Source organism: Neovison vison, chromosome 6, assembly GCF_020171115.1.
Source record: "Neovison vison isolate M4711 chromosome 6, ASM_NN_V1, whole genome shotgun sequence".
Taxonomy (NCBI): Eukaryota; Metazoa; Chordata; class Mammalia; order Carnivora; family Mustelidae; genus Neogale; species Neogale vison.
The window spans coordinates 62,656,829-62,681,602 of NC_058096.1; the positions used below are offsets into that span (position 1 = coordinate 62,656,829).

General features: G+C 36.0%; 1 protein-coding gene across 2 annotated transcripts in view; it reads right to left on the reverse strand.

Annotated features, from left to right (window-relative positions):
* LOC122908525 (limbic system associated membrane protein) overlaps positions 1-24,774 on the reverse strand; it is a 656,564-nt gene that overhangs the window by 299,621 nt on the left and 332,169 nt on the right. For both annotated transcript variants that reach the window (XM_044251433.1, XM_044251434.1), the window contains exon 2: positions 7,959-8,191. In XM_044251433.1, the coding sequence (XP_044107368.1) occupies positions 7,959-8,191 (233 nt within the window). The remainder of the gene's footprint in view (positions 1-7,958; positions 8,192-24,774) is intronic.

Consider the following 24,774-nt stretch of genomic DNA (forward strand, 5'->3'; position numbering starts at 1 on the left):
AACTGCAAACATAACAGAAGCTCTGAAAACTGAGTAGAAGTTTTCCATTTGTAAGAGACATTTACATTTGTAAAGGAAATCTCCCTTTGTGAGAGTGTCTCCCTTGCTGTACCAGGAAGAGGAAGTTGACTCTAAGTCTCTGGAAACTCCTATCCATGGAGAAGGGAATGATTTTAGCTCTGCACAACAATCTTAACTACTGTTACTGTGCTTCTCCTGGTAAGTCCCCACAACTGACTCCCCACCACCAACACCTTTTGACTTTAGCTGAAGATGGCATTTAAAATGATGGCTTTAGTCATTTTGGGGAATTCCTTAGTATTCCTGGGTCTCTCACATGTATACAGAACGTATAAATATTATTAAAGTTTTGTTTTTCTCCTGCTAATTTGTCTCATGTCAATATGATTCTTAGATGACTCTCAAGAAGAACTTTGAAGGATACATAAAAATTTTTCCTCCCCAACAAAATAATCTCAAATATTTTAGTCCCCAAAACTCACTTATTCCCATTATATTAGCTGTGTGATTGCTGATGTGGATAGTGATGTCCTTAAAGACAGAATCTGGTTTTAATAGGCAATCAAGAGGCTACTGTTTGAAAAATTAAGCTGAAGAATAGAATAGAATAATTAGAATAGAATAATAGAATAGAAAAATTAGTAGATTTCAGCATATAAACTCCAAATGAGAATTCCAGTTAATTATTATGATTCTCAATAATCAATAAAATTAACCATAGATCAAATCCAAGTAAAGAAGATTTAAAATTCCTTATTTTATTAGATTTGTGCTAAAAATATGAAGAGCTCCAGGCTAAGTTCAATTAGAATGCACTGGCAAATTATTTTATACAAAATTTTGTAGACAATGTTAAGTTACTGAAAAAACAATCAGTGTAACATGATGCTGTTTAAAGAAGGTAAAGAATAAAGATGGAAGGGAAAGGCGAATAAGGGAAGTAGAGTAGGCCCCTTCTTTATCTGCAGGAGATATGTTTTGAGACCCCCCTTCCCCCCAGTAGATGCCTGAAACCATGGATAGTGCTAAACCTTAGAGATGTTGTGGTTTTTCCTATACAGTCATACATACCTTTGATAAAGTTTAACATATAAATTAAGTACAATAAGAGATTAAAAATAATAACTAATAATAAAAAGAACAATATATTGTATACTGTAATATATTATAATAAAAGCTATGTAAATGTGGTCTTTCTCAAAGTATCCTATTGTATTGTATTCACACTTTTTCTTGTGATAATATGACAAAATGCCTGTGTGATGAGAGGAAGTGAGGTGAATGACATAGTCATTATAATGTTAGGCTACTATTGACCTTCTGACTATTTGTCAGAAAGAGGATCATTTGTTTTCAAACCACAGTTGATTGTGGGTAACTAAAACTGTGGAAAACAAAATGGAATAAAAGGGGAATACAGTAATGAAAGAAATAAAGAAAAGACAGATTAAGAGAGATAAAAGAGAAACCTGCTTGGAGTTCTGGGTACTACATTCATATCAAAATTAGGAATGTTTGATAGGATTTAAAATACTTCTAAGAATCCTAGAAACAATAAGTTTTAGACTAGTATTCATGAAAAAAATTACATTTGTGTTTCTTAAGAGTTGAGTTTTCAATTATTAAATTAAAAGGGAATCTATAGAATTATAATTTTAAGTCAATATGAATATTCTAAAATTAACGAGGTACAGAAAATTTGGTTTTTTAGGTATGTGGATTTGAAAGAAAAGGCCAAATATGATCTTACAAGGAGTGCCACTTTCATTTTTTTCCATAATGTTATTGGCTTAATTAAGGTAATCATGCAATAAATCTCCTTACATGTAATAGTCTCAGAATCCATGCATATGATCTGTATCACAGTGGTGAGAAAAATATCTGGTATTCTCTTTACTATTATAGTGAAATTTAAACATTTATTAATTTAGAAATACATTTAAAAAACCAAAATATGTTTTCTAAAAAATCTCCAATGTTATTATATGCAGATTAGGGCATTTCTACAATTAAATGCTAACCAAATTAGAATAGCATAAAAAGAGAGCAAAAGACTCAACATGGAAATGATCATTTTAGTATGGTACTTGAGCACAAGTACAATGTAATAAAAATTTGAAAATATGATAAACATTGCAAGGGATGGTGAATAAGATATTTATTTACGTATAAAGACTTTATCTATTTATTTATTTATTTGAGAGAGAGCGTGTGAGCAGGGGTGGGAGGTCGAGGGGGTAGGAGAGAATCTACAGCAGAGTTCACACTCAGTGCTGAGCCCGATGCAGGGATAGAGCTCATGACCCTGAGATCATGACTTAAGCTGAAACCAAGAATCCATTCCTTAACTGACTGACCCACCCAGGTGCTCCTGCATAAGATATTTAAAAATAAGGTTCACTTTCTAAAAATCCTGTCATGTTAGGGTTTCCTTTGTATTCGTATACACATGGAGATTCTGAATATTATAGTTAAAAAAAATCGCATTTTTGAGGCCACTATTCCCAGCACTCAAGAACATCTGTTTTCAATAAGGACATAGGTTTATTTTATTTTATTTTTATTTTTCTATTATAAGGTTCTAGCATCTGCTCCACAGAGCTTTATATCCAATTTGATGCTATGTCCTACAGGAAAATGAACAAGCAGGTAGCTGCAAATTCTTCTCACTAATTGTTTAGATCCCTAGAACAGTAGTTTTAGGTTTTTCACATATATCTGAATTGCCTGCAGAGCACAATGTATTTGCAAATTTTGACTATATTTCCAGGGATTTTGGTTTAATTGTTCTGGGAGTAGTTCTCAGGAGTCTACATTTTGACAAGTATAATAAACCAAATTGTTGACTTTGTTGCAGATTATGCTAGGATCACATAAAGAGAAATACAGTTGTAATGCAAGTGCTTCCATTTGTGGCGTGGTCAGAAAAAAAAATATATATCATAGGAGGATAACCTCCGGAGAAGAAATGAGCATTATTAATAGGAAGGATGTTAAAGTACTTTGTTTATTAAAGTTAAGGATGATGTTCTCTTAATCTTTTGTCTCAGAATCTATAAAGAAGGTGGTGTGGGAAACAAAATACCTGGCTTGAGAAATGAGTCCCACCATTCATTAAGTATCTCAAATGCATGTTTCTTTTGAATAACTTTGACTTCCACAGATGTATCATTTAATACTACTAATCACGAGTCAACCCAGAGATCATTATTGATTTGTATATTTGCTGATGCAAAACTTTCACTTGTGTATCTCATGAGGAAGGTGTGTAGAGATGTCATTTCGCTAAAGATTGAGTTTAGTGAACCATGTAGCATATTTATTTTAACACAGGGTATTTTATGTGTAATGACCCTCATGAACTGATAAAAAACCTAGACAGAAAATGTTGGAGATGTTAAACAGTCACTAATGTGCTGGGAATACATATAAAAGAAAAAGAGGCTTCCAGGGAAAATGAAACATGAAAAACATGAGGGGATACAAATTTTAAAATTTATACAGATGAGATTTTTGAAGCCTGGAGCAGTTTTGTGTCTCAACCTTTTTTTTTTTTTTTCTTTTTTTCTTTTTTTCCTTCTTTTTTTTAGCTTTGCTATCTGCAAATGGACAGTTTGGGAAGAGAGATTTTCTTTCCACGGAACTAGGCTAGGTAAGTAATCTCAGAGGGCCCAAGATGTTACCATGAAATTTAAGGTATTTGTCAATCTACCTATTCCCTGTCTCATGTTCAATGAGATTAGTTTTAGGAGTATTTGCGGGTATAGAACTATCTCAAATTAATGAAATTATGCAGGAATATTTCTTCTGATGTTTTTAAGGTATACAAATTTTTAGAGCAGTGGTTCTCAAAGTGTCGTCCTCGCACTGGTAGCATCATTATCACTTCTGAATGTGTTAGAAATGCATAGTCTCAGCCCCTATCTCCAGAACTACTTCATCAGAAATTCTGGGAAGCTCCCACCAGTCTAAACGGATTGCATGGAGCACTGGGTGTGGTGAAAAAATAATGAATACTGTTATGCTGAAAATAAACAAATTTAATTTAAAAATTAAAAAACTTAACAAACTCTCTAAGTGTTACTGTGAAGCATACTGAATTTTCTCCTTAATATTCTCAATAAAGGTAACTAAGAACTTTAAAGTGATACTGGTCTAAGAAGCCCGTCAGAATCCTAAGGAAGTAAAGTGAAAGACTGAACGCTGAGGAAAGGACAACTGAAGAAAATGGACAGGAAGGATCTAAAATAAAAGCTGAAGAAGCCCACCACAAGGGTAACGAGCATAAGTGGAAGCAGTTGTTAGCCTCTGGACAATAGATGTAGGGCCAAAGTCAGCCTTGTGACAGATATGGGAGCCGCAGCAGCATTGTGGTTGCCGTCATCATCATATCACCATCATCATCATCATCGCCACCATCATCATCACCATTATCATCATCTTAGTGGGTGAGAACTCATGAGATCCAGACACTGGACTAGGGGCTTATGTAGAATTCTAACTTAACCCTTACAATAAATTTGTGGGTATTTAAATTTTGTCTGTTTAATATATGACAAAACGGAGCCTTAGAGAAATAAAGCAGTTTACCACCAAATTTATTTAAGTAGCAAGAAAGAAAACTGAAATTTGAAGCAGGCAGTGTGACTTCAAAGCCCACGTTCTCAACTGCTCTTCTTTCTTGATATCTCATAGCATCTTGGAGCTAAAGGTGTCCTCACCATTAGGCAAGGAAAAAAAGAACCCAGTATTTATTTAATGACTAGTTAAATTGGATAAAGAGAAACCATGGAGGGTGAGGAAGGCAGAATTTGAAAAACTCAAAAGACTCATATTTTGAAGGATGGTGGGGCTGGAAGGAAGACTGGCAGCCATTCCTAGAAACAGCATCGCTGATATGGTGAAAACACAGGGTTGAAGCACAAGTACGAAAGAGTATGAAGAAAACAAGATGATGGGATAGAATTACTGATACGATCATAAGGTTTAATGTCCTAAAGAGAAGTGTATCAGCCATCTGGAGCTCAATATGAAATGCCAACATCCATATAATGGTAAAAAAAAACAAAACCCTTCATGACTTGGACTCAATGAGGAGAAGATCTTTTCCTCATCTCTCTTTCAAGTATAGGCTTTATGGCTCATTTTTTCTTCCACAGCAACATGATTAAAAATTATATTTAATAGTATATTGAATCATACAGATATGGGTTTGAAAACCTGTCCTAAGCCAACAGGCAGCCTTAGGCAGGCTCCTTATTATATCTGAACTTGAAGCTTTTATGTAATTTTTAATAAAGTCATTAATACACACTTAATAATAATATTATTAGAATCAAATGGGTAAGTGAACTATAGGGGTTCAGAAAGAGTTGCCCCAAGATTTGCACCTTTGGCATGCAGATTATTTAGACCTAAAAATAATCAGTGTCCAATGACTCAGGAAGAAAAATTGACCTTCCCCTTAACTGCTTAAAAGAATTTAGACAGAAGACCTGCTCCAGCAAAAGAGCTATCACCATAAATAACTATCTTATATAATATGAACTTGGAGTGGTAGATAAGGAGAATCCTTGCAGGCACTCTTTGATCAAAGTCCTCCCTATGTCCCCTTGTTTCTGGATGGCTCAGCAACATTTGCTTACCAAACATTTACTCTTCTTCATTTTCCTGTGAATTGATTTCTTTTTCCTTTAAAGTCCCAGACCCGTGGCCCCTTCTCTTTAGTTCAGGATGATATATATACCTCATTTTGCCTGTCTTTGGAATCTCATGTCTATGTGGATACCCATACATATGAAATTAAATTTGATTTTTTCCTACTAATCTATTTCATGTCAATTTAATTCTTAGACCAGGTAGAAGAAACTTGAAGTCTTCCCAACAGAATAAACAGTACCTGGCACTTAGTAGGTTCTTTTCCATCACTTAATATTGATTTGTTAAATTTAATTTAATACGAAGTTATTAAATTTGACTTCATGTTAGTTAAATTTAGGTTAATTTCATTTGTGCCAACACAGTATGAAGGTATATGCAAATATGATCCAACTTACTTCTAGCTCTAAGCCCCTCAGGATTAGTACATTTAGTTCATAACTAAAATAAACATAGCTAAATAAGAAAAAAAAGGGGGAAGGGCTTGGGACATTTGGTGCTAAGAGCTGACTTAAATACAGATATGATAGTTTCTAAAGTCATCACAATAAATTTCCCTTCCAGTTGAAAATGTTTCAGATTTGATTCTTGGTCTCCTTGGCTCCAAACTACTCACTCCTTAAACTCTCCATGTGACCTTGAGCATGTAACTTAAATTTAAAGAACTTCTGCTTCCTCATCTAGAAACCAAGAAATATACTTAAATTGTTCAATTTTATTTAGTATAGTACAATACACATTTTCTAGTTGTGGTCTCTAGTGGCTTTCCAGTGTCACTAAAGGCTGTAAAGGAATTAAAGTTGTGTACGAATCTCATAATAAAATATGGAGCTGGTTATTGGATGAAATCTTTTCTGAGGGTCTTTAAGAAAACTAGTTGCCTCCCCTTCATCTGCCATTGCACGAGGTAGAACTTCTTTTGTTTTGAGGAAAATGTGTTTGTGTGTGTATGTGTGTATGTAAGAGAGAGAGAGGGAAAATATATGTCATACTAGTGTTTTTGAGGGAGCTGGCAAATTAACCCATTTACATATTTACACATCTCTGGTTATGTTTACACATTTAAATGGACTGCCTGAGATCTAAGCCTTGAAGTATCATGGTATAAGCTCTAGCACTCTGTACTCAACTACAAGGAAAACATTCTATGCCTGGACTGTTATAGGAACTTTGCAAGTCAGTAGACATGCCTTTAACAAGCAATAAAATGAAGCTATCAGCCATTCCAAATGGACCAAGATAGAGGTCACATGATTAAACCACCTCTGGACCAGACAGTCTCCGATGTATTTCACTCCAGTTTCCATCTATTAATCAGAGGAGTTGGGAGAGCAATAATTTAAACGCTCCAATAATCAATTCCATAACACATTAATAGAAGCTACAGTCAAACTTTCCCACACCACTGACTGCATTGGAATCCTGACAGGAGCCCTAGGGCCATGCCTGATTTGCATTAAATTTACATAAAATTGTAAATCAAGAATACATGAACACAGCCCTAATATTTGTTAGTGCTTAGATCTTTCCTGATAGATGGATTGAAGCTGCTGGTGGTTTGACTTCGCTTGCAATAAAATTGTGCAGCTGATCAGCTTTGTTCTCATTCTGCAATCATGGGGAAAGGGACCCATGAGAGCTATAGTTTGGGGGCATGTGTATGCCACTTAGGGTTTTCATCCTATAAACCATGACTCAGATGTGCCCTTGGAAACCCCAATCTAGAAGCAGATTGTCTCCAGTGACTTTGTAAAGCCTGGTCATTGGATTTACTCACAAATAACTTAGCATTAAAAGAAGATACAATTTACAGAGAATCTGGCCAGCTGAGAGGATATCAAGGCCCCTGGAAATTTTTGTTTTTCCAAATAGCATTTACTATCATGAAAACAGATAATTAGCAACATTCTTTATGCTGAAGATAAAAATCAAGTCTTCAGGAAAGCATCTAGTACCTAACAGCTGATAAAGAGCACCTCACATGGTTCTAAGTATTCTGTGTGCTCTTCTTATAGATATGGCCTTTGTTACATGCTTTTATATTAAGGGCTAGGAGAGAATATGCTTATCAAGGGTCCTGGTTCACAGAGGCACTCTTTATATTCTCCTAAGTCCTCTTATTTTAACTCTATCCTGAGAGAATATAGACACTAAAATGCAATAATGCCATTGAAAGCTTTTTATTTTTCAGAAAGCATTTTGCAAATATTTTGTACATCATGTTTAATGTCTGTTTCTCACCTCTCCCTTACCAACCACTTATCCCAACTTTTTCTTACCTTGCACGATCAAGTAAACTTGGGAGGTCTTGGGCTCATGCTGTGTCTGAACCGAGCAAGTATAGGAACCCTCATCATAGACATCCACCTTCTGGATTCGGAGGCTGTATTCCAGAGAATGGCGTTTCTCCAGCTCAACCCGAGGGTCCAGAGACCACTTGTCATGACCAGCAAAAATGATCCCAGAACGGTTCAACCAGGCCACCTTCGAGTTCTTGTCTTCTACAACGCACCTGCCAGAGCAGAATAACAACATTAGAACCTCAGCCCTACCTGCACCTGCATTCATTCTCCTTATGACTGGCCTCAACAAGACCAAGAACAATAATTACATGCAGGATGAATCATCGCCAAGCCACTTTTTAGAGTCCTAAGTGTTGTCCTAAGACTAATTACCATCCAATGGATGGATGTCACTATTATTAGATTCAATTTGGCAATAAACAATCAATATGAAAAATGCAAGCAAATAAAATTAAATAGGTATTGACTTCCCACTGGATTATCTTCTTCTTGACTAGGAAAAGGTCACCACATAGAACTCCATCTGTTTAAGTACCTGAGAATTTGAAAGTGATAATGTGACACATTTACTGAGTTTTGAATTGTATTAATTCTCTAATAAGTATTTCCTAAATTCCTGTGTGATGGTAGCTATAATTTATGCCCTACTACTGTAGGAATTAGACAAGATTTCAGAATTTGCTTCAGATTCTTGTAAGTCTGGAATGCCCTCTCCCAGGAGTGAGAAGTGTGTGAATAGATCTGAAGGTAAGCAGATAGTTGTGTCAAGGAAATCAAAGCTAGCGTCATCTTGCCTAAGTCTAGTTCCAGTTGCTCTAGGCAGCAAGTTGTCTGCTGGCAGGACGGCTTACAACCAGCATTTCTGGTGCATCAGAGTGAATTCAATATTTTATGAGAGATGAAGGAACCAATTTCACAGTTCCTATTCCAAAAAAGATGAAGGAAAAATGTTTATCTGAATGACTACTTATTTTAAAAACCTACAAGGATCTCTTTCTGAAACTTGCAAGAAAGAGGCAAAGAATACAGATGGATGGGGAAAGGGTAGAGGCTTCATGGTGAATGCAGTTTTCTCCTTCAATTCCAGTGAGAATCTGGAAATGGAAAAATCAAGTAAAAAAACAAACAAATAAACGAACTTCTCTCTGTATCCTTTTGGCAAGATTTATGTCTGCCCCACAGGGAGATTGTCCCAGACCCTGTTCACAACTGTAGAGCCATCTGCTCAGCACTCTGGGGCATGAGGGATGGTGAGAGAAGCCAGGAGCATGACAGCAGAACAATTAAAATACCATGTTCTGTATTCTCAAACTAAGTCAAATCCAGGTTTTCTCTCAGGTCAAAAAAGTCAGTCATAGAGATTCTGTACCCACGCATAGACAGGAAATTGATGCATTATCTACAGGCTGTCTACAGTAGATATACAGAGGCCAATTCAGCCTTAGAAGGAGAAAAGATGCACCCTTTTAAAATACCTCATCTATGGTTCAAAAGACCCCCTACTCCCATTATTTTTAAGTGAACTGAATATTTTATTGAACATGAGAACTTTAATTACTTGAGTTCCATGATCCATAGGTCTTTTTTCTCCTCTACCTAATTATTATCCAGAACATAAGTAGATGAAGTCATCATTTAGTGTCTCTATTAGCCAATATGTATCTCTCTACCATGGAGATATTGTTGTGATTAATTAAATGTTTGATAATTGAGAACTTCTCCATGAGGGAATACAAAGCTAACTTCGTGGATGCTTGCTGTTTCTTTCCATACTTGACTTTTCCTGTTCTATTATTTTGTGGCATTTTTCTCTGTCCTTCATGGTATATGTGGCTCTTCTCAACTGAGAATCATTTATGAGTTAATAGGCTGTTAGCCACTTTCTAGAACTTTTATGCAGTTGTTGATGTAGGTTTACTGTGTTTTTCTTTTCTACAGAGAATGGAAATTTACCTCTGTATATGCATTTTAATTTTTCTATCATGTATCTCCTTGCACTTTTCTCATCTATGTAGCTCAACATAGCAGCAAACAGATACACTATGTCATGGAAATATATTCTGAATAATGTCTAGCCAAAAATATGTCTCTAATATGTTCATTTTGGAAAAAAAAATACTATATAGCCAATTTTATGTAACTATGGCTTACAAATCAATTAAAGGCAGATATTTTGCTCTATTCATTTAGGTACCTCCAAAAATTAATCTCATAGAATACAGGTACTTGGGGAATGCCTGCTATTAAACTGACAGTGTCACCCTCACAGAGAAGAGGACATATGGTTACCTATTTTCCACGTCCCCATCCCAAATCCTACAACATCGACAAATGAACAAATTTCCTAACCAGCACAAGGTAGAGTTACTAACTTAGGTGTTTAGGGTCTTTTGGACATTTTAGCAATTTTTGTCCATGGATAAGTTAAACTTATCACACAGATCATTATCCCAAATTATTCTCTGAGAGTGTTCAGATTTATCTTACCTAAAGATGTAATTGACTATTTCAGCAAAATTACCAGACCCACAAAAATGTGTCTACCAAAACAATACATTATGTGGAAATTTTGCTATGACAATCTACATAACAGCTTATTCTTACATTGTGTTTCACTTATATTTACTTTTAAAATTTATCTTTTACTTACAAATAAGTGAAAGATATATTAGGGTATATACACATACATATACACTCACGCTTTTTACTAACAGTATAGTTAGCCAAGAAGCTAAGCAGACCACAATGTGGTATTTTCATTTTTTAAATTTTTACTTTAAGTAACCTCTACACCCCATATGGAGCTTGAACTCACAGCTCTGAGATCAAGAGTCACATGCTCTACTGATTGAGCCAGCCACGTGCCCCAACAGTGTAGTATTTTTAAAAGGAAAACCACTCCTCCAGATATTTAAGGGTTCTTTTTTATGTAGTCAGTAGTTCCAAAGGAAACATATTGATTCTATAAACCAGAAAATAATCTTTCCGCAGCATGACTAAAACTTTCATACTGAAAAATGGCAAAAATAATGCATTTTCAGAACTAATTTAATTTTTTAAAATTTTGATATCTTGATTTAAGGTGGCAACTATTTCAAACCGTAAGTAGTGTATATAAGTAAAAGATGGTAAGAGTCAAAATAATCTCAATTTGTAGAGCTCATGATTGTTCAGAAAATAACCAGTCACACAGGGTAGTCACGGAACACCTAGTTATTAAAAAATGCAGAAATGCTGATTTAATGCAGACCCAGGTTCCTAGCATGCACTGACTGACCAGCAAGCATCGTGAGCTTCCATCTAGGAGATAAGCTGGTTTAACTGTGCAGTAGGCATTCCTGTAGAGTAAACGAGAATTCTCATGCATACCATCATAATATAATAAGGAATTACTCCCTACTCAGAATGTTGCTTCAATACCAGACAATCTAGTTTAGAATTGGATACCTAATGATTCTATCTTTAATATCAGCTGTGGCTAAAGCTGGAAAAGTATGAAGAGATGTATTTTATTAATAAAATATTTTTCTACTTAAGTTCAATTTAGTTAACATATAGTATTATTAGATTCAGGGGCAGAATTCAGTGATTCATCAGTTGCATATAACACCCTGTGGTCATTACATCAAGTGCCTTCTTTAATGCCCATCACCCAGTTATCCCACTCCCCTACCACCTCCCCTCCAGCAACCCTCAGTTTGTTTCCTAGAGTTAAGAGTCTCTTCTGGTTTGCCTCCCTCTCTGTTTTTATTTTATTTTCATTCCCTTCCCTTATGTTTATCTGTTTTGTTTCTTTAATTCCACATATGAGTGAAATGATATGCTATTTGTCTTTCCCTGACTTATTCCACTTAACATAATACCCTCTTAGTTCCAACCACATTGTTGCAAATGGCAAGATTTCATTCTTTTTGATGGCCGAGTAATATCCCATTGTGTGTGTGTGTGTGTGATATATATATCTCCACTGTATATACATGTGTTATATACAAATGTGTGCCATATATATATATGTATATATATATGGCACATCTTCTTTATCCATTCATCTGTTGATGGACATCTGAGTTCTTTCCATATTTTAGCTATTGCACATATTGCTGTTATAAACATCAGGGTGCATGTGTCCCTTCAAATCACTATGTTTGTAGCCTTTGGATAAATACCTAGTAGTGCAATTTCTGGGTCATAGGGCAGTTCTATCTTTAACTTTTTGAGGAACCTCCATGCCATTTTTCACAGTGGCTGTACCAGTTTGTATTCTTACCAACAGTGTAAGAAGTTTAGCCCTTTTTCCATATCCTCACCAACATTTGTTGTTTTCTGAGTCATTAATTTTAGCCATTCTGACCGGTATGAGGTGGTGAGATGTATTTTAAAAATCCATAAGTGCTGTGTATTATTTAGATTTAATAGAATGTTTTCTCCAGGAGCTCACGATGTTGCAAATTATTCCCAGATTTAGAAAGGACTGTTCCTTAAAGAGAGTGGGTGTTAGTGCCAAGAGGAGAGGGAGAGAATGTCCCTTTACTTCAGGTGGGATTTTTTGGCAGGCAGCTAAGAACATGGGGTTTTAATACAGAGTACTACTTCTCTAGGAAGACTTCTATTATTAGTATTCCATCTTTTTTCATGGATATTTCTTTTCTTTTCTTTTTTTCTTTTTTTAAAAGATTTTATTTATTTATTTGACAGACAGAGATCACAAGTAAGCAGAGAAGCAGACAGAGAGAGAGGAGGAAGCAGGCTCCCTGCTGAGCAGAGAGCCCAATGCGGGGCTCGATTCCAGGACTCTGGGATCATGACCTGAGCCTAAGGCAGAGGCTTTAACCCACTGAGCCACCCAGCTGCCCCTCATGGATATTTTTTATGACCTCATCATATGCCACATAGCATTAGTTTTATCTATACTCACTTTTCTTCATAAGCTTATTAATGACAATGACCCTCCTGGAATTTACCTAAGGAGCCCTCACAGGGCCTAGCTACACATACCCACCATGTACATACCCACCATCTCATTACTCACTGAGATGTAGAATAAATAAACTGAATTTAATTTAATACATTGCTATTAGGTCAAATATCAAATATTTGGTAATTATCTAAGAGGTGCAAAATAGAAGGGTAACTATTTTAACATTTTGAAATAATTAAAAGTATCAGATACAAAGGGAGATTTTAAAAGAGAATTACTGAATGTGGTAGTAACATGAAAGTAAAGGAGAGAAAAGTATATGCTCAGTGGGCTTTCATTATAAAGAAACATCATCCTTGGGAATTACATAATCTATGTCATATGTGAAAAAGTGAAAGAAACATAAAGCACTAGAAATATGTTTAGTGGGTTGTCCACTTTAACCATGACCTTGCAAATATCAGGTGGGTTACACACTTTAACCATGGACCTATGATTTTTTTTTTAAATCAACTTTTAAAAAAATTACAAGAAAGGCAAGCAAACAAATTTTTATCTTCCCTGTTCAGTATATCTGCAGCCATAAAACTGTCACAAAAAATCAATGCACTCATAAAAATCTCAAGCATTGGATCTCTGCAAACACTTCACACCAAGCATATTATGCACATTTATACAAAGAGATACATCGACAATTCTACTCATACTGTCCAAGTCTGCTTCTAAAAGGATGAGTATAATTGGACGCAGAAAAGACATGCTAAATTCAATCTGTAGCAATAGATTGTTTCATAGCATATTTACTGACTGTATCCATGATATAAGTGATATAGATCTACCAGATATTAAGCCTGTTCAATTGCCACAGACATATCTCTTCATATTTAACAAACAACTTGCTGCTGAAAATGTTTTGACTTAGCATTAGAATTTATCCAAACTTTCCTTTCATTCACAGGAATATAATCTGGCATTTATTCATTTATCACAAGTAAGTACATTTTACTTGATTTCTCACCAGTTATCTATCTTCATACTTTTCAACTATAAGGACCAAGGCTGTGGAACTGGATCAGTACAAGATTTGTTTATAAAATTAAGAATGAACATGAGATTAGTAGTTCTCAAGTGGGGCAATTCGTGTGTGCAGATGATATTTGGCAATATCTGGAGACATTTCTTTGGTTGTCCAGTATGAAGTGGGGAGGTTGTTGCTGGCATCTAGTGGGTAGAGACCAAGGATGATGCTAAACATCCTACAACATAAAGGACAACTGCCACAATAAAGACATCCCATGTGTCTACAGGGCTGAGCTAAAAAATGCTGAGTCAGACCTCAGTCTCTTGGTTTAAATATCTGGAAGCATAGGGTAAATGTCTACAGTGCAATGGAGTTTTTTCCATAACCATATGCTTCTTAATTTACAGACACTTAATGGCCACCAGCAAAGTTCCTGAATTGTAAGTCATGTTCATGACAGAGTCACTACAATGAAGTCTAGTCATGCTCTGGTTATAAGTTAGTAAGAAATGAAACATTACCCCTTTGCTGTTTCATTTTAGTATCATAATTATACATCAATATAGTCTTATACAGACAGTTCCCAGCTTACAATGATTTGACTCATAATTTTTCAACCTTACAACAGTGTGAAAGCAATATACTTTTAGTAGAAACCATACTCTGAATTCTGAACATTAACCTTTTCCAAGGTACTGATATCTAGTTAAGACACTCTCTCGTGATGTTGGCCAGTGGCAGTGACCCACAGCTCCCAGTCAGCTTGGCCATCACAAGAGTGAACAACTGATACACTTAACAACCATTCTGTACTTACACAACCATTCTGTGTTTCACTTTCAGTATCCAATAAATTACATGAAATATTCAGTTCTTTATTATAAAATAAGTTTTGTGTTAGATGGTTTTGCCCAAATGTAAGCTAATGTAAGTGTTCTCAGAACATTTAAGGTAGGCTAGACTAAAACTATGATGTTCGATATTAGGCATTTTTGATTTACCATGTTTTCACTTACAATGGGTTTATTGGGATGTAACCCCATCATGAGTAAGGAAGATCTGTATATTACTGATGGTGAACAAGAAAGCTATAACTTGGTTACTTCCTAATTTAATATTGAAGAAATCATTTAAATTTAGTCTTTTGTTTTTTTCCTCTTTATATAAATGGGTCCATTAAATCCAGAACAGATAGGGAAAATCAACTCAATTAGAGGATTTGAATTCTAAGGAAATTATTAGACTTTAATATAAAAAAGTAAAAAAAACTAAAAATTAAATTAAAATAAATGGAAAGCTATTTTTAAATTAACTTTTATTATTTTTGTGACTCTCCCTCTTTTGTAAGATGCGTAATGATTTAAGATATGAATGAAAAAGAAGTCTTCAAAAATATGTTTGCCCTTGATTTTAATGCTGTTTGCATTGTAACTTTAAACCTACAAACAAAATCCTTAGTGAATCATCAAAATTATCATAGAGTGTAGAAGGAAAGATTCTCTGTCTGAGAGGTAAGTCTGTACATTCCCAGCATGAGTGCATGAAATCAGGAAAAGTAGATGGATGGAACAATGTAGGCTCTCTTGAGTCAGAGGTCCTTAGTTTAATTTTATCATATTATTTTAAGCATAATAAATTCCAACAGCACTTTGCAAACACATTAAAAACAATACATGCTAAATTAGTTAAAAACTAATTTAAATATTTTGGAAGTATTAATCATTTCAGGTCATCTCTGTTTCATTACCATGCTATAAGATTAAACTCAGAAGTATAAGAATTGTGGGTCACTGGTGACCCTTAGGTGCTCCTGCTAGCCTTGTCTACAGCAAGAAGCTTTAGCTCTCTAGCTGTCTTGCTCCCATTTCTATTGCCTTCCAAATTTGACTTACAGATTTGAACCCTGCCTACTCTATTGGCCTCATTCTATTGTTCTTATGCATGTGTGCTCTCTTACTCTTGATTCTCTTGAACCTCTTGAACTGATCTTGGTTTGATGATAATTTATTTTTCGAGATTCCTACTGAATTTTAGTCCAATTAACACCAATACAGTATCTACATGGTATAATGATTTCCCCTCACCCCAGCTGGTTGGCACACACTCATGTACAAGTGCCCCATGCACACATACATATAAACACACATAGAAGTAGTGACAGATGAGGGTGAGAATGGAGAAGTAGCAAACCACAGGAACCAGATTCATGTGATTCTATTACTGGGCATAACAATTTAGGAATCTGTACACTTCTGATAGAATGTTAGGGTAAAAGACATACTGTTTACCTCCTGCATGATAACTGATTTTAGTTCGGGCCTTCAGAACACAGATGAGTCACTTAGCTTCTCTGTATCTTGGTTTTTCATAAGTAAAATGAAGCTTATGATACTTTACCCAACTTCCTAGAATTACTCCATGAATAAAATGAGGTGATGAACACGGAAATATTTTATAAGATATAAAACAATGTCTGTGCTCATATTCATAGTCTCTCATGGCAGATAAGAATAAAATAGTTATATATAGGGGTTGCTATAAAGGAAAAACACTGATTTCCCTAGGCCATTCAAAAAGTTTATCTCTTCACAGAGTGTGATGACACCCACTAAATATGTATTATTTCCCAGACTCTCTGATCAATCATGTAGTTCTTTAAATATTCAATTTGAACTAGTCATTTGCATGTGTTAAGCTGACAAAGCACACTTTCTGGGATTGGACTACTATCTAATAGGATGATTCACTACCTATAAGAGCAAAAGAGAATCCACAATGGCAACTGGTAGAGCGAAGGGTTTGTGTCATTTCTGAAGCAATGAAAAGCCCTCCCTAGATATGCTTTTTATCTCTCACTGTCAGGAGGGAGCGCTAGTCCAGCCACACATGCATCCTTATATAAGCATGATATGACACATGCATTGCTTTATTTCCAGGTTCACTGTCTTTAAGAAGAAGCATTAGCACATATTCATGCAGGTAGCACAGGTGAAGAAAGCAAGTAGAGAAGGAGCAGAAATTATCCTCCAAATTAGGAACTAAGTACGTCACCACAATCTCTCAATTCTAGGACAATCTGTGCTCCTCTGCTTTTCTCATCAATTGTGCCATCTCTACATTCACACAGAAGAAATGAATGGAAAACAGGAACAGAGAAATTCTAAAAAGAGATCAGAATTGAGGCTGAGGCCAGGAGAGAACAGAGTTCTATGGCAGTCTCAGCTAACATCCATCCCAGGAATGTTTATAAGTGGCTGGAAATAGCTCTTCTAGGTTCTTTCCAAGAGTCTCGATCAGTTTAAAAAACAAATCATTATATTCTTAGCCACACCGTAACTCAAGATTCTTCCTTTTTTTTTTTTTTTTTTTTGGAGAAGTGACGTGGAAAAGTCGTGGGTTCCATAGTTTAGTAGCTTTTGGCAAGTAACTTGGCAGAGAAAGACAACTGTGCTCAAGTTGAGGAGCAAGAGCCAGTTTCCTGCTCTGCATTCTATCACCATCACATACTTGCTCTGTGCTCTCGTGATACTTGCTAAACTTCTCTGTGCCTAGGTTTCTTCATTTGTAAAATGAAAACTAATACATTCTACTTCAATGGGTAGTTGTAATGTTTAAATGGGTTAATTTTAAACATACAGAGCACTGCCTGGCCCAAAAAGGGTTCATTCTTACCAAAGAGCTTCAGTCATTTTCTTCAGCAAAGCACAGATAATGACTTTCTTCTCATATGATTGTGATTATTAAGTGGGCTAAAATATTTAGAATACCCAGTAAGCCTTGCAAGAGCCTAATAAAATCTTGTCCCATCACTTTTCATAATTTGAATCTTGGGCATTTCATTCTACATAAATCCCATTGTCTGGCTAAATCCAGCAACCCCCAGAAAGTAATTAACCCAATTCCTTACTTATTAACAGCCATTTCCAGGAAATCTCCTTCTACAGAACTAGTTTTTTGTTTGTTTGTTTGTTTGCTTGTTTGCATCTGATACCTTTCTGGCCCCTCTAATCAGTAACTGGTCCCCTAAAGCCCACATGTGTTAAATTGAAAGCAAGGTGATACAGTATGGTTATGGTACAACAGTGTAAATTGAGGTTCTAATGCCATCTCTGAACATTTTTAAGGTCTTTTTTGTTGTTGTTGTTGGTTTTATTTATTTACTTATTTATTTTTCTTATCTGCGCATAGGCAGCTTAGGTCTTAAATGCCTTACCACTTTCAATCAGATTCAGACAGAGCCCACACATGGCTCCCCATCCAGGGCAGCCCGATCAGGCAGCTGGTCACTGTTGTATGTTGTGATCTGCTGAAATCTGCTTGGCAGAATTGGGGTTCCTCCTGGACTGGATGAATCATGGTCTCTGCTTTATGTACCCTCAGGTTGCAAGAACAAGGCTTATCTTTTCTTCTTCTCTGTGTGTGAGTGGCAATTATCCTTTCACCAAAACAGCAAGTATCTATAACTCTTTCCTCTCCTTTGGATTACAGATTCTCCTCTTTCCTCACCACTTGGTTGAATGAGGATGAGAAGCAATTTTAAATCTTGCTTTTGTTTCGATTCTTGCTATGAGTCTCTGTTCTCTGTGAAAAATCTCTCTCATTTCGGGGCGGGGGCTGCTTTTAGTTGTACCTTTAAAAAAATAAAGCAAGTCTTAGAATCCTGGCTTGGATTTCTCACCACGCAATTAAAAACAAATCCACAGCTATTTAAAGAAAATTCTGTTACCTTCTGAGTCATTACAAAGTAAATATCAAAAGTATGCTAAGTTCTAGAAGGAAAAAAAAAAGTGCTCTATACTATGCAGAGTTTACTCTTTATCTCATTCCAGCAGTAGGAAGAAATAAAAGTGCTCACAATAAATTACAATGCACTTAGGATGAGCATTCTGTTGTATGAGACACGGCCATAAAGTCAGGAGACTATTTTCCATAAGTCTCACTTGAAAACCCAGCCCCTTACTTTATAGTCTTATCATATACAGCATTATGTAAATGTTATCATTGGAGCAGAACCATGTTATAATATAACTTCTCATTACATGCATTTAGATACAATTTGGATTAAATTATGCCCTGTAAGACATGGCAATTAATAAATACAGCATGTATGATATAACAGAGTTAACATACAGTAAGTATATAAGTAAATAAATAAGTAATGAGACTGTCTATCAGAGCTACCATTACAAAAGGGCTCTGCTGTCTAGTTTGCCTTCCCTGGTCGAGGTAGCAGAAATAAAGACAGATAAATATAAAGAGCAAAATAAGTCTATTTTTTAAATGTACTTTGTGGATACAGATGTGAAATAGGGGACTCTGGGAGCTACAAATTGAAGGAGCGTATATTGTCAAACAAATCTATCTTAGCTGAAGGAAATGTAGTGGTCCCCTCCCCCTGCTGACAAGAAGCCAATAGATCACTGATGAATGTTTATAAATCACAAGGACGGTTCTCACATGGAGAATTACAATCATAGAGATTTTTTTGACTTCCACGTTTGCTTCTCCATCACTTACATTCTAGCCCACCTTGCTTCCTTTGTTTCCTATCTCCAGAAGTATTTTTCCCCTCAGCACTTCCTTCTTTTTTTCTTTTTCTTTTTCTAATTTTTTTCCATTTTATTTTGTTTTATTTCTTCTCAGTGTTCCAAAGTTCATTGTTTATGCACCATACCCACTGCTCCATGCGATAGGTGCCCTCCATAATACCCATCACCAGGCTCACCCAACCCCCTACCTTCCCCTTCTAAAACCCTCCATTTGTTTCTCAGAGTCCACAGTCTCTCATGTTATGTATCCCCTTCCGATACATATTTCTCCTGTCCTTCTCCCAACGTCCTTCATGTTATTCCTTATGCTCCACGAGTAAGTGAAACCATATGATACTTGACTCTCGCTGCTTGACTTATTTCACTCAGCATAATCTCCTCCAGTCCTGTCCATGTTGATACAAAAGTTGGGTATTCATTCTTTCTGATGGAGGCACAATACTCCATTGTATATATGGACCATATCTTCTTTATCCATTCATCTGTTGAAGGGCATCTTGGTTCTTTCCACAGTTTGGCAGACTGTGACCACTGTTGCTATGAACATTGGGGTATAGATGGCCCTTCTTTTCACTACATCTGTATCTTTGGGGTAAATACCCACTAGTGCAATTGCAGGGTCATAGGGTAGCTCTATTTTTAATTTTTGAGGAATCGCCACACTGTTTTCCAAAGTGGCTGCACCAACTTGCATTCCCACCAACAGTATAAGAGGGTTCCCCTTTCTCCACATCTCCAACACATGTTGTTTACTGTTTTGTTAATTTTGGCCATTCTAACTGGTTTAATGTGGTATCTCAGTGTGGTTTTGATTTGGATCTCCATGATGGCTAATGATGATGAACACTTTTTCATGTGCCTATTAGCCATTTGTATGTCTTCTTCGAAGAAGTGTCTGTTCGTGGCTTCTGCCCATTTTTTGACACGATTATCTGTTTTGTGTGTGTTAAGTTTAAGGAGATCTTTTTTTTTAAAAAAGATTTTATTTATTTATTAGACAGACAGAGATCACAAGTAGGCAGAGAAGCAGGCAGAGACAGAGGAGGAAGCAGACTCCCTGCTGAGCAGAGAGCCCAATGTGGGGCTCAATCCCAGGACCCTGGGACCATGATCTGAGCCAAAGGCAGAGGCTTTAATCCACTGAGCCACCCAGGCACCCCTAAGGAGATCTTTATTGATCTGGGATATCAGCCCTTTGTCTGTAGTGTCATTTGCAAATATCTTCTCCCATTCCGTGGTTGCCTCTTTGTTTGATTGACTGTTTCCTTTGCTGTGCAGAAGATTTTGGTCTTGATGACGTTCCAAAAGTTCATTTTCACTTTTGTTTCTTTTGCCTTTGGAGACATGTCTTGAAAGAAGTTGCTGTGGCCGATGAAAAGAGGTTACTGCCTATGTTCTCCTCTAGGATTTTGATAGATTCCTGCCTCATATTGAGGTTTTTTATCCATTTCGAGTTTATCTTTGTGTATGGTGTAAGGGAATGGTCGAGTTTCATTCCTCTATACATCGCTGTACAATTTTCCCAGCACCATTTATTGAAGACACTATCTTTTTTTCACTGTATATTTTTCCCTGCTTTGTCGAAGATTATTTGACCATAGAGTTGAGGGTCCATATCTGGGCTCCCTACTCTGCTTCACCAATCTATGTGTCTGTTTTTGTGTCAGAACCATGTTGTCTTGGTGATCACAATTTTGTAGGAAAGCTTGAAAACATGATGCCCCCAATTTTGTTTTTCTTTTTCAACATTTCCTTAGCAATTTGGGGCATCTTCTGGTTCCATACAAATTTTAGGATTGTTTGTTTCAGCTCTTTGAAAAATGCCTTCATCCTTGTGTGATAGTCAACTATTGTGGTTTTTCTTCTTTCTCTCTCCATCGTTTTTTTCCTCTCACCTAAACCCTTCCTTGCAGGCCTTTCTGTCTTGACTGTATCAACAATCAGAACATGAATGGGACTTGTGATTAAGTAATCAAAAAGAGCTTCAGAAATTATCAAGAGAATGGGCATGAAGGTAAGATCTGATGAGTTTGAGATGAAAACCCATCTGTGAGCTACTCTGCTGAATTTAGTTTACTCAAACTGGAGGATGAGATCTGCCACTGTAATCCCCAACTTACACACAACCCTGACCCTGGGAAGGTGATGGAGGTGAAAGAAAGTAAGTGGTGTCTGGACTTGGGAGAGAGAGGAAGTTAAAGGCCAGTCAAACTTTGTATTATTACACCACATACTTAATTCTAAAATTTCATAGCCAACCTCAGTTAAAGAGAGAGCTGCAGATACTTCAAGGTGAAAGTCACACTCTGAGTTCTAGGAAGAGTCACATGATTCAAAAGTACCATTTATTTACTCTGAGAGCATTTGTATTTCATTTTCCCACTTATTTGTCCCTAGGGCACTTTGTCTTAGAGATTGTACTACAGAAGAGGTATCTTCTCTTATAGCAACTCTCAAAATCTGGCTATTATATGAAAAGACAGGCAGGGAGAGAGGGAAGGAGCTAAATGTAAGTAGAGATCAGTAAGACATTGTTTTTAAATCATTCCTCTATTTCTTCTGGATTACTTACACCATTTGTGGTTGTGATTTTTTGAGATGGCTCCAGAAACTCTGTTGAATTCTCTGAATGTGGTCACTAACATGATCTGAGTAATAACAAAAATTATGTCAACTAATTAACAGTCCTCATAATGTTGACATTGTGTTATTAATCATAATGTTGATAGTAGTAATCAATATTAAGTTGACTAATTAATGTCCACTTTCTCTTAAGGTCAAGTCACTTTCACCTGGTCTATCAAGAACACTTTTAGAAGGATGTTGGTAATCCACTAATAGCTAAATCCAATGGATTTATTTTAAGTATTTGTCCTACTTAATCTCTATATAGCTTTCAACACAATTGCCACTCATTCTTCATTTTCTTGTCTCTCTTCCTGACTCCTACTACTTCTCAATTTCTATAATCAGCCCTGCTTTCTCCACTCACCTCCTGGCTTCATGGAATAGTCCTCATACATTTCATCAGGTTTTTTGGCTTCAATTATACTCTATCATATTGAAATCTAAAACAGCATACTCAGCTGTTCCACATAGATATCTAAAGACACCTCAAATTCAGCATGTTTTGAACCTAAACTCATTTTTTTTCATCTTATGCTTGTCTCCTTTCTAAATTCCCAGTTTTGGGTAATAGGACCATAATCCATCTATTAAACCAAACTAGTAGCCCCAGACCTGTCTTTGTTTCCTTCTCCTTCAAGTCATTTATGTAATCAAATATATTTTTCCATCTTTTCCCCTAAGATTGACCCCTTATTTCCACCTATACTGTCACTACCATTGTTCAGAACTTTCTCTTCTGTTGTCAACATCACTTCCAACTGGTGTTATCACCTCTGACATTGCATCCCTTACCTATAGTTTTTCATACAGAACATACATGAAGCTGATCATATAAACCTTTTATTTAAATACACTTGGTCTTTTTACTTTTAAGAGTTCATAGAGATTAACATATATCAGATAACATATGTCAGCTCAATCTACCTTTCCAGACTGATCTATAGATATTTCACTCCCTCTCTGCTATGAACCTTATTCTTTCATTTGGTAAGTTCCTATTTACTATACAACTCATCTCAGGTGTGCCTTCCCTTGTGATGTATTCCCTAATTCCATAGTTGCTTCCCTGCTCCTGCTAGCATTCTAATTCTTTCTCTGCCTCCCATCACTATTTTAAGAGTGAGAGAAGCATGACCCATGTCTTCTCAATCTTTGGATTTCTGTTGTCTCACAAAATGCCTGACACAAAATCCCTTAATAATTATTTAACGGATGAATGAATATACCAAAAACCTTTCTCCTCTCATTTCACATTCTTAGAGATTTCTGCTTCCTAATACAATCTTGAAGAATCTTACTATTCCCAATGGTTTTGAAAGAAAAGTATGACAGGATAAAGCCCTTTTGTCTTCTCTAAGAATCTAGCCATTTTATTTCCTTTCACTTGATGCTACCATTTTCTCTGTCCTTCTTTGCCTGGAAGAGATGATACTATCTTTTTATTTATTTATTAAAAATTCTTATTATTTAATTATGTTAAATAATTAACATAATTGAGAGAGAGAGAGAGAGAGAGCATGAGTGAGTGTGGAGGGGTAGAGGAAGAGAGAAAATCTCAAGCAGACTCTGCACTGAGTATGAAGCCTGGCTGGGGCCTTGATCTCATGACCTTGAGATCATGAATAGATCTGAAATCAAGAATTGGATGCTCAACAAACTGGGCCATCGTGGTGCCCTGTTACAATTTTTTTTTTTTGGTTGTTGTTAAATTTTTTTTAAAAGATTTTATTTTATTTAAAAATTTTTAAATTTTTTATAAACATATATTTTTATCCCCAGGGGTACAGGTCTGTGAATTGCCAGGTTTACACACTTCGCAGCACTCACCAAAGCACATACCCTCCCCAACTGTTACAATTTTTTTAATGATATATCTATGATACACTATAATATATACATAAAAACAGTTTTTTTTTTTAAGAAATACAATTGTGGTAGAAACTTAACTCAAAAATTTTCTCAAACTATGCTGTATGGTGAAAACATAAGATATTTTCAAATTCACCAGCATCCCTCTTCTTGTCTGGTGGGCTTGAATACTACACTTGACATTATTTTACTGGTGTCTCCTCCCCTAGAGGAGTATTTAAGGATAGAAATTAATAATTTTTATAAGTATTGAGATGTCACACTGAGGACTAATCACCTCCAGTTATGTAACCTAATCTCTGTGAGTTTATAGTGGGTCTCTGGCTAAGTCATACCCAATAATTTCACTGTTCATCTCTACTGAAATAGGTTAATTTGATCTCAAAAAACTACAAATTTTTCTTTCCTCACTAAATTTAATTGTAAAATTAGCACTTATTTTTTTCCTTCAAGATAATAATATGACCAAGAAGACAACCAGGGAAGGTGATAAAGAGGTAGATAAAGTGAGATTTTCTTTACTGATACTTTCTTGTCTGAGAAGCTACTGATTTTAGACATTCTAGAGTTTTCCAGTCAATATGGGATACTATTATTATTCAGAAAAAACTATGCCCATTCTTTATTTTTTTTAAGATTTTTATTTATTTATTTGACAGAGATCACAAGTAGACAAAGAGGCAGTGCTGGGGGAAGCAGGCTCCCTGCTGAGCAGAAAGCCAGGATTTGGGATTGGATCCCAGGACCCTGGGATCATGACCTGAGCCTAAGGCAGAGGCTTTAACCCTTTGAGGCACGCAGGCACCC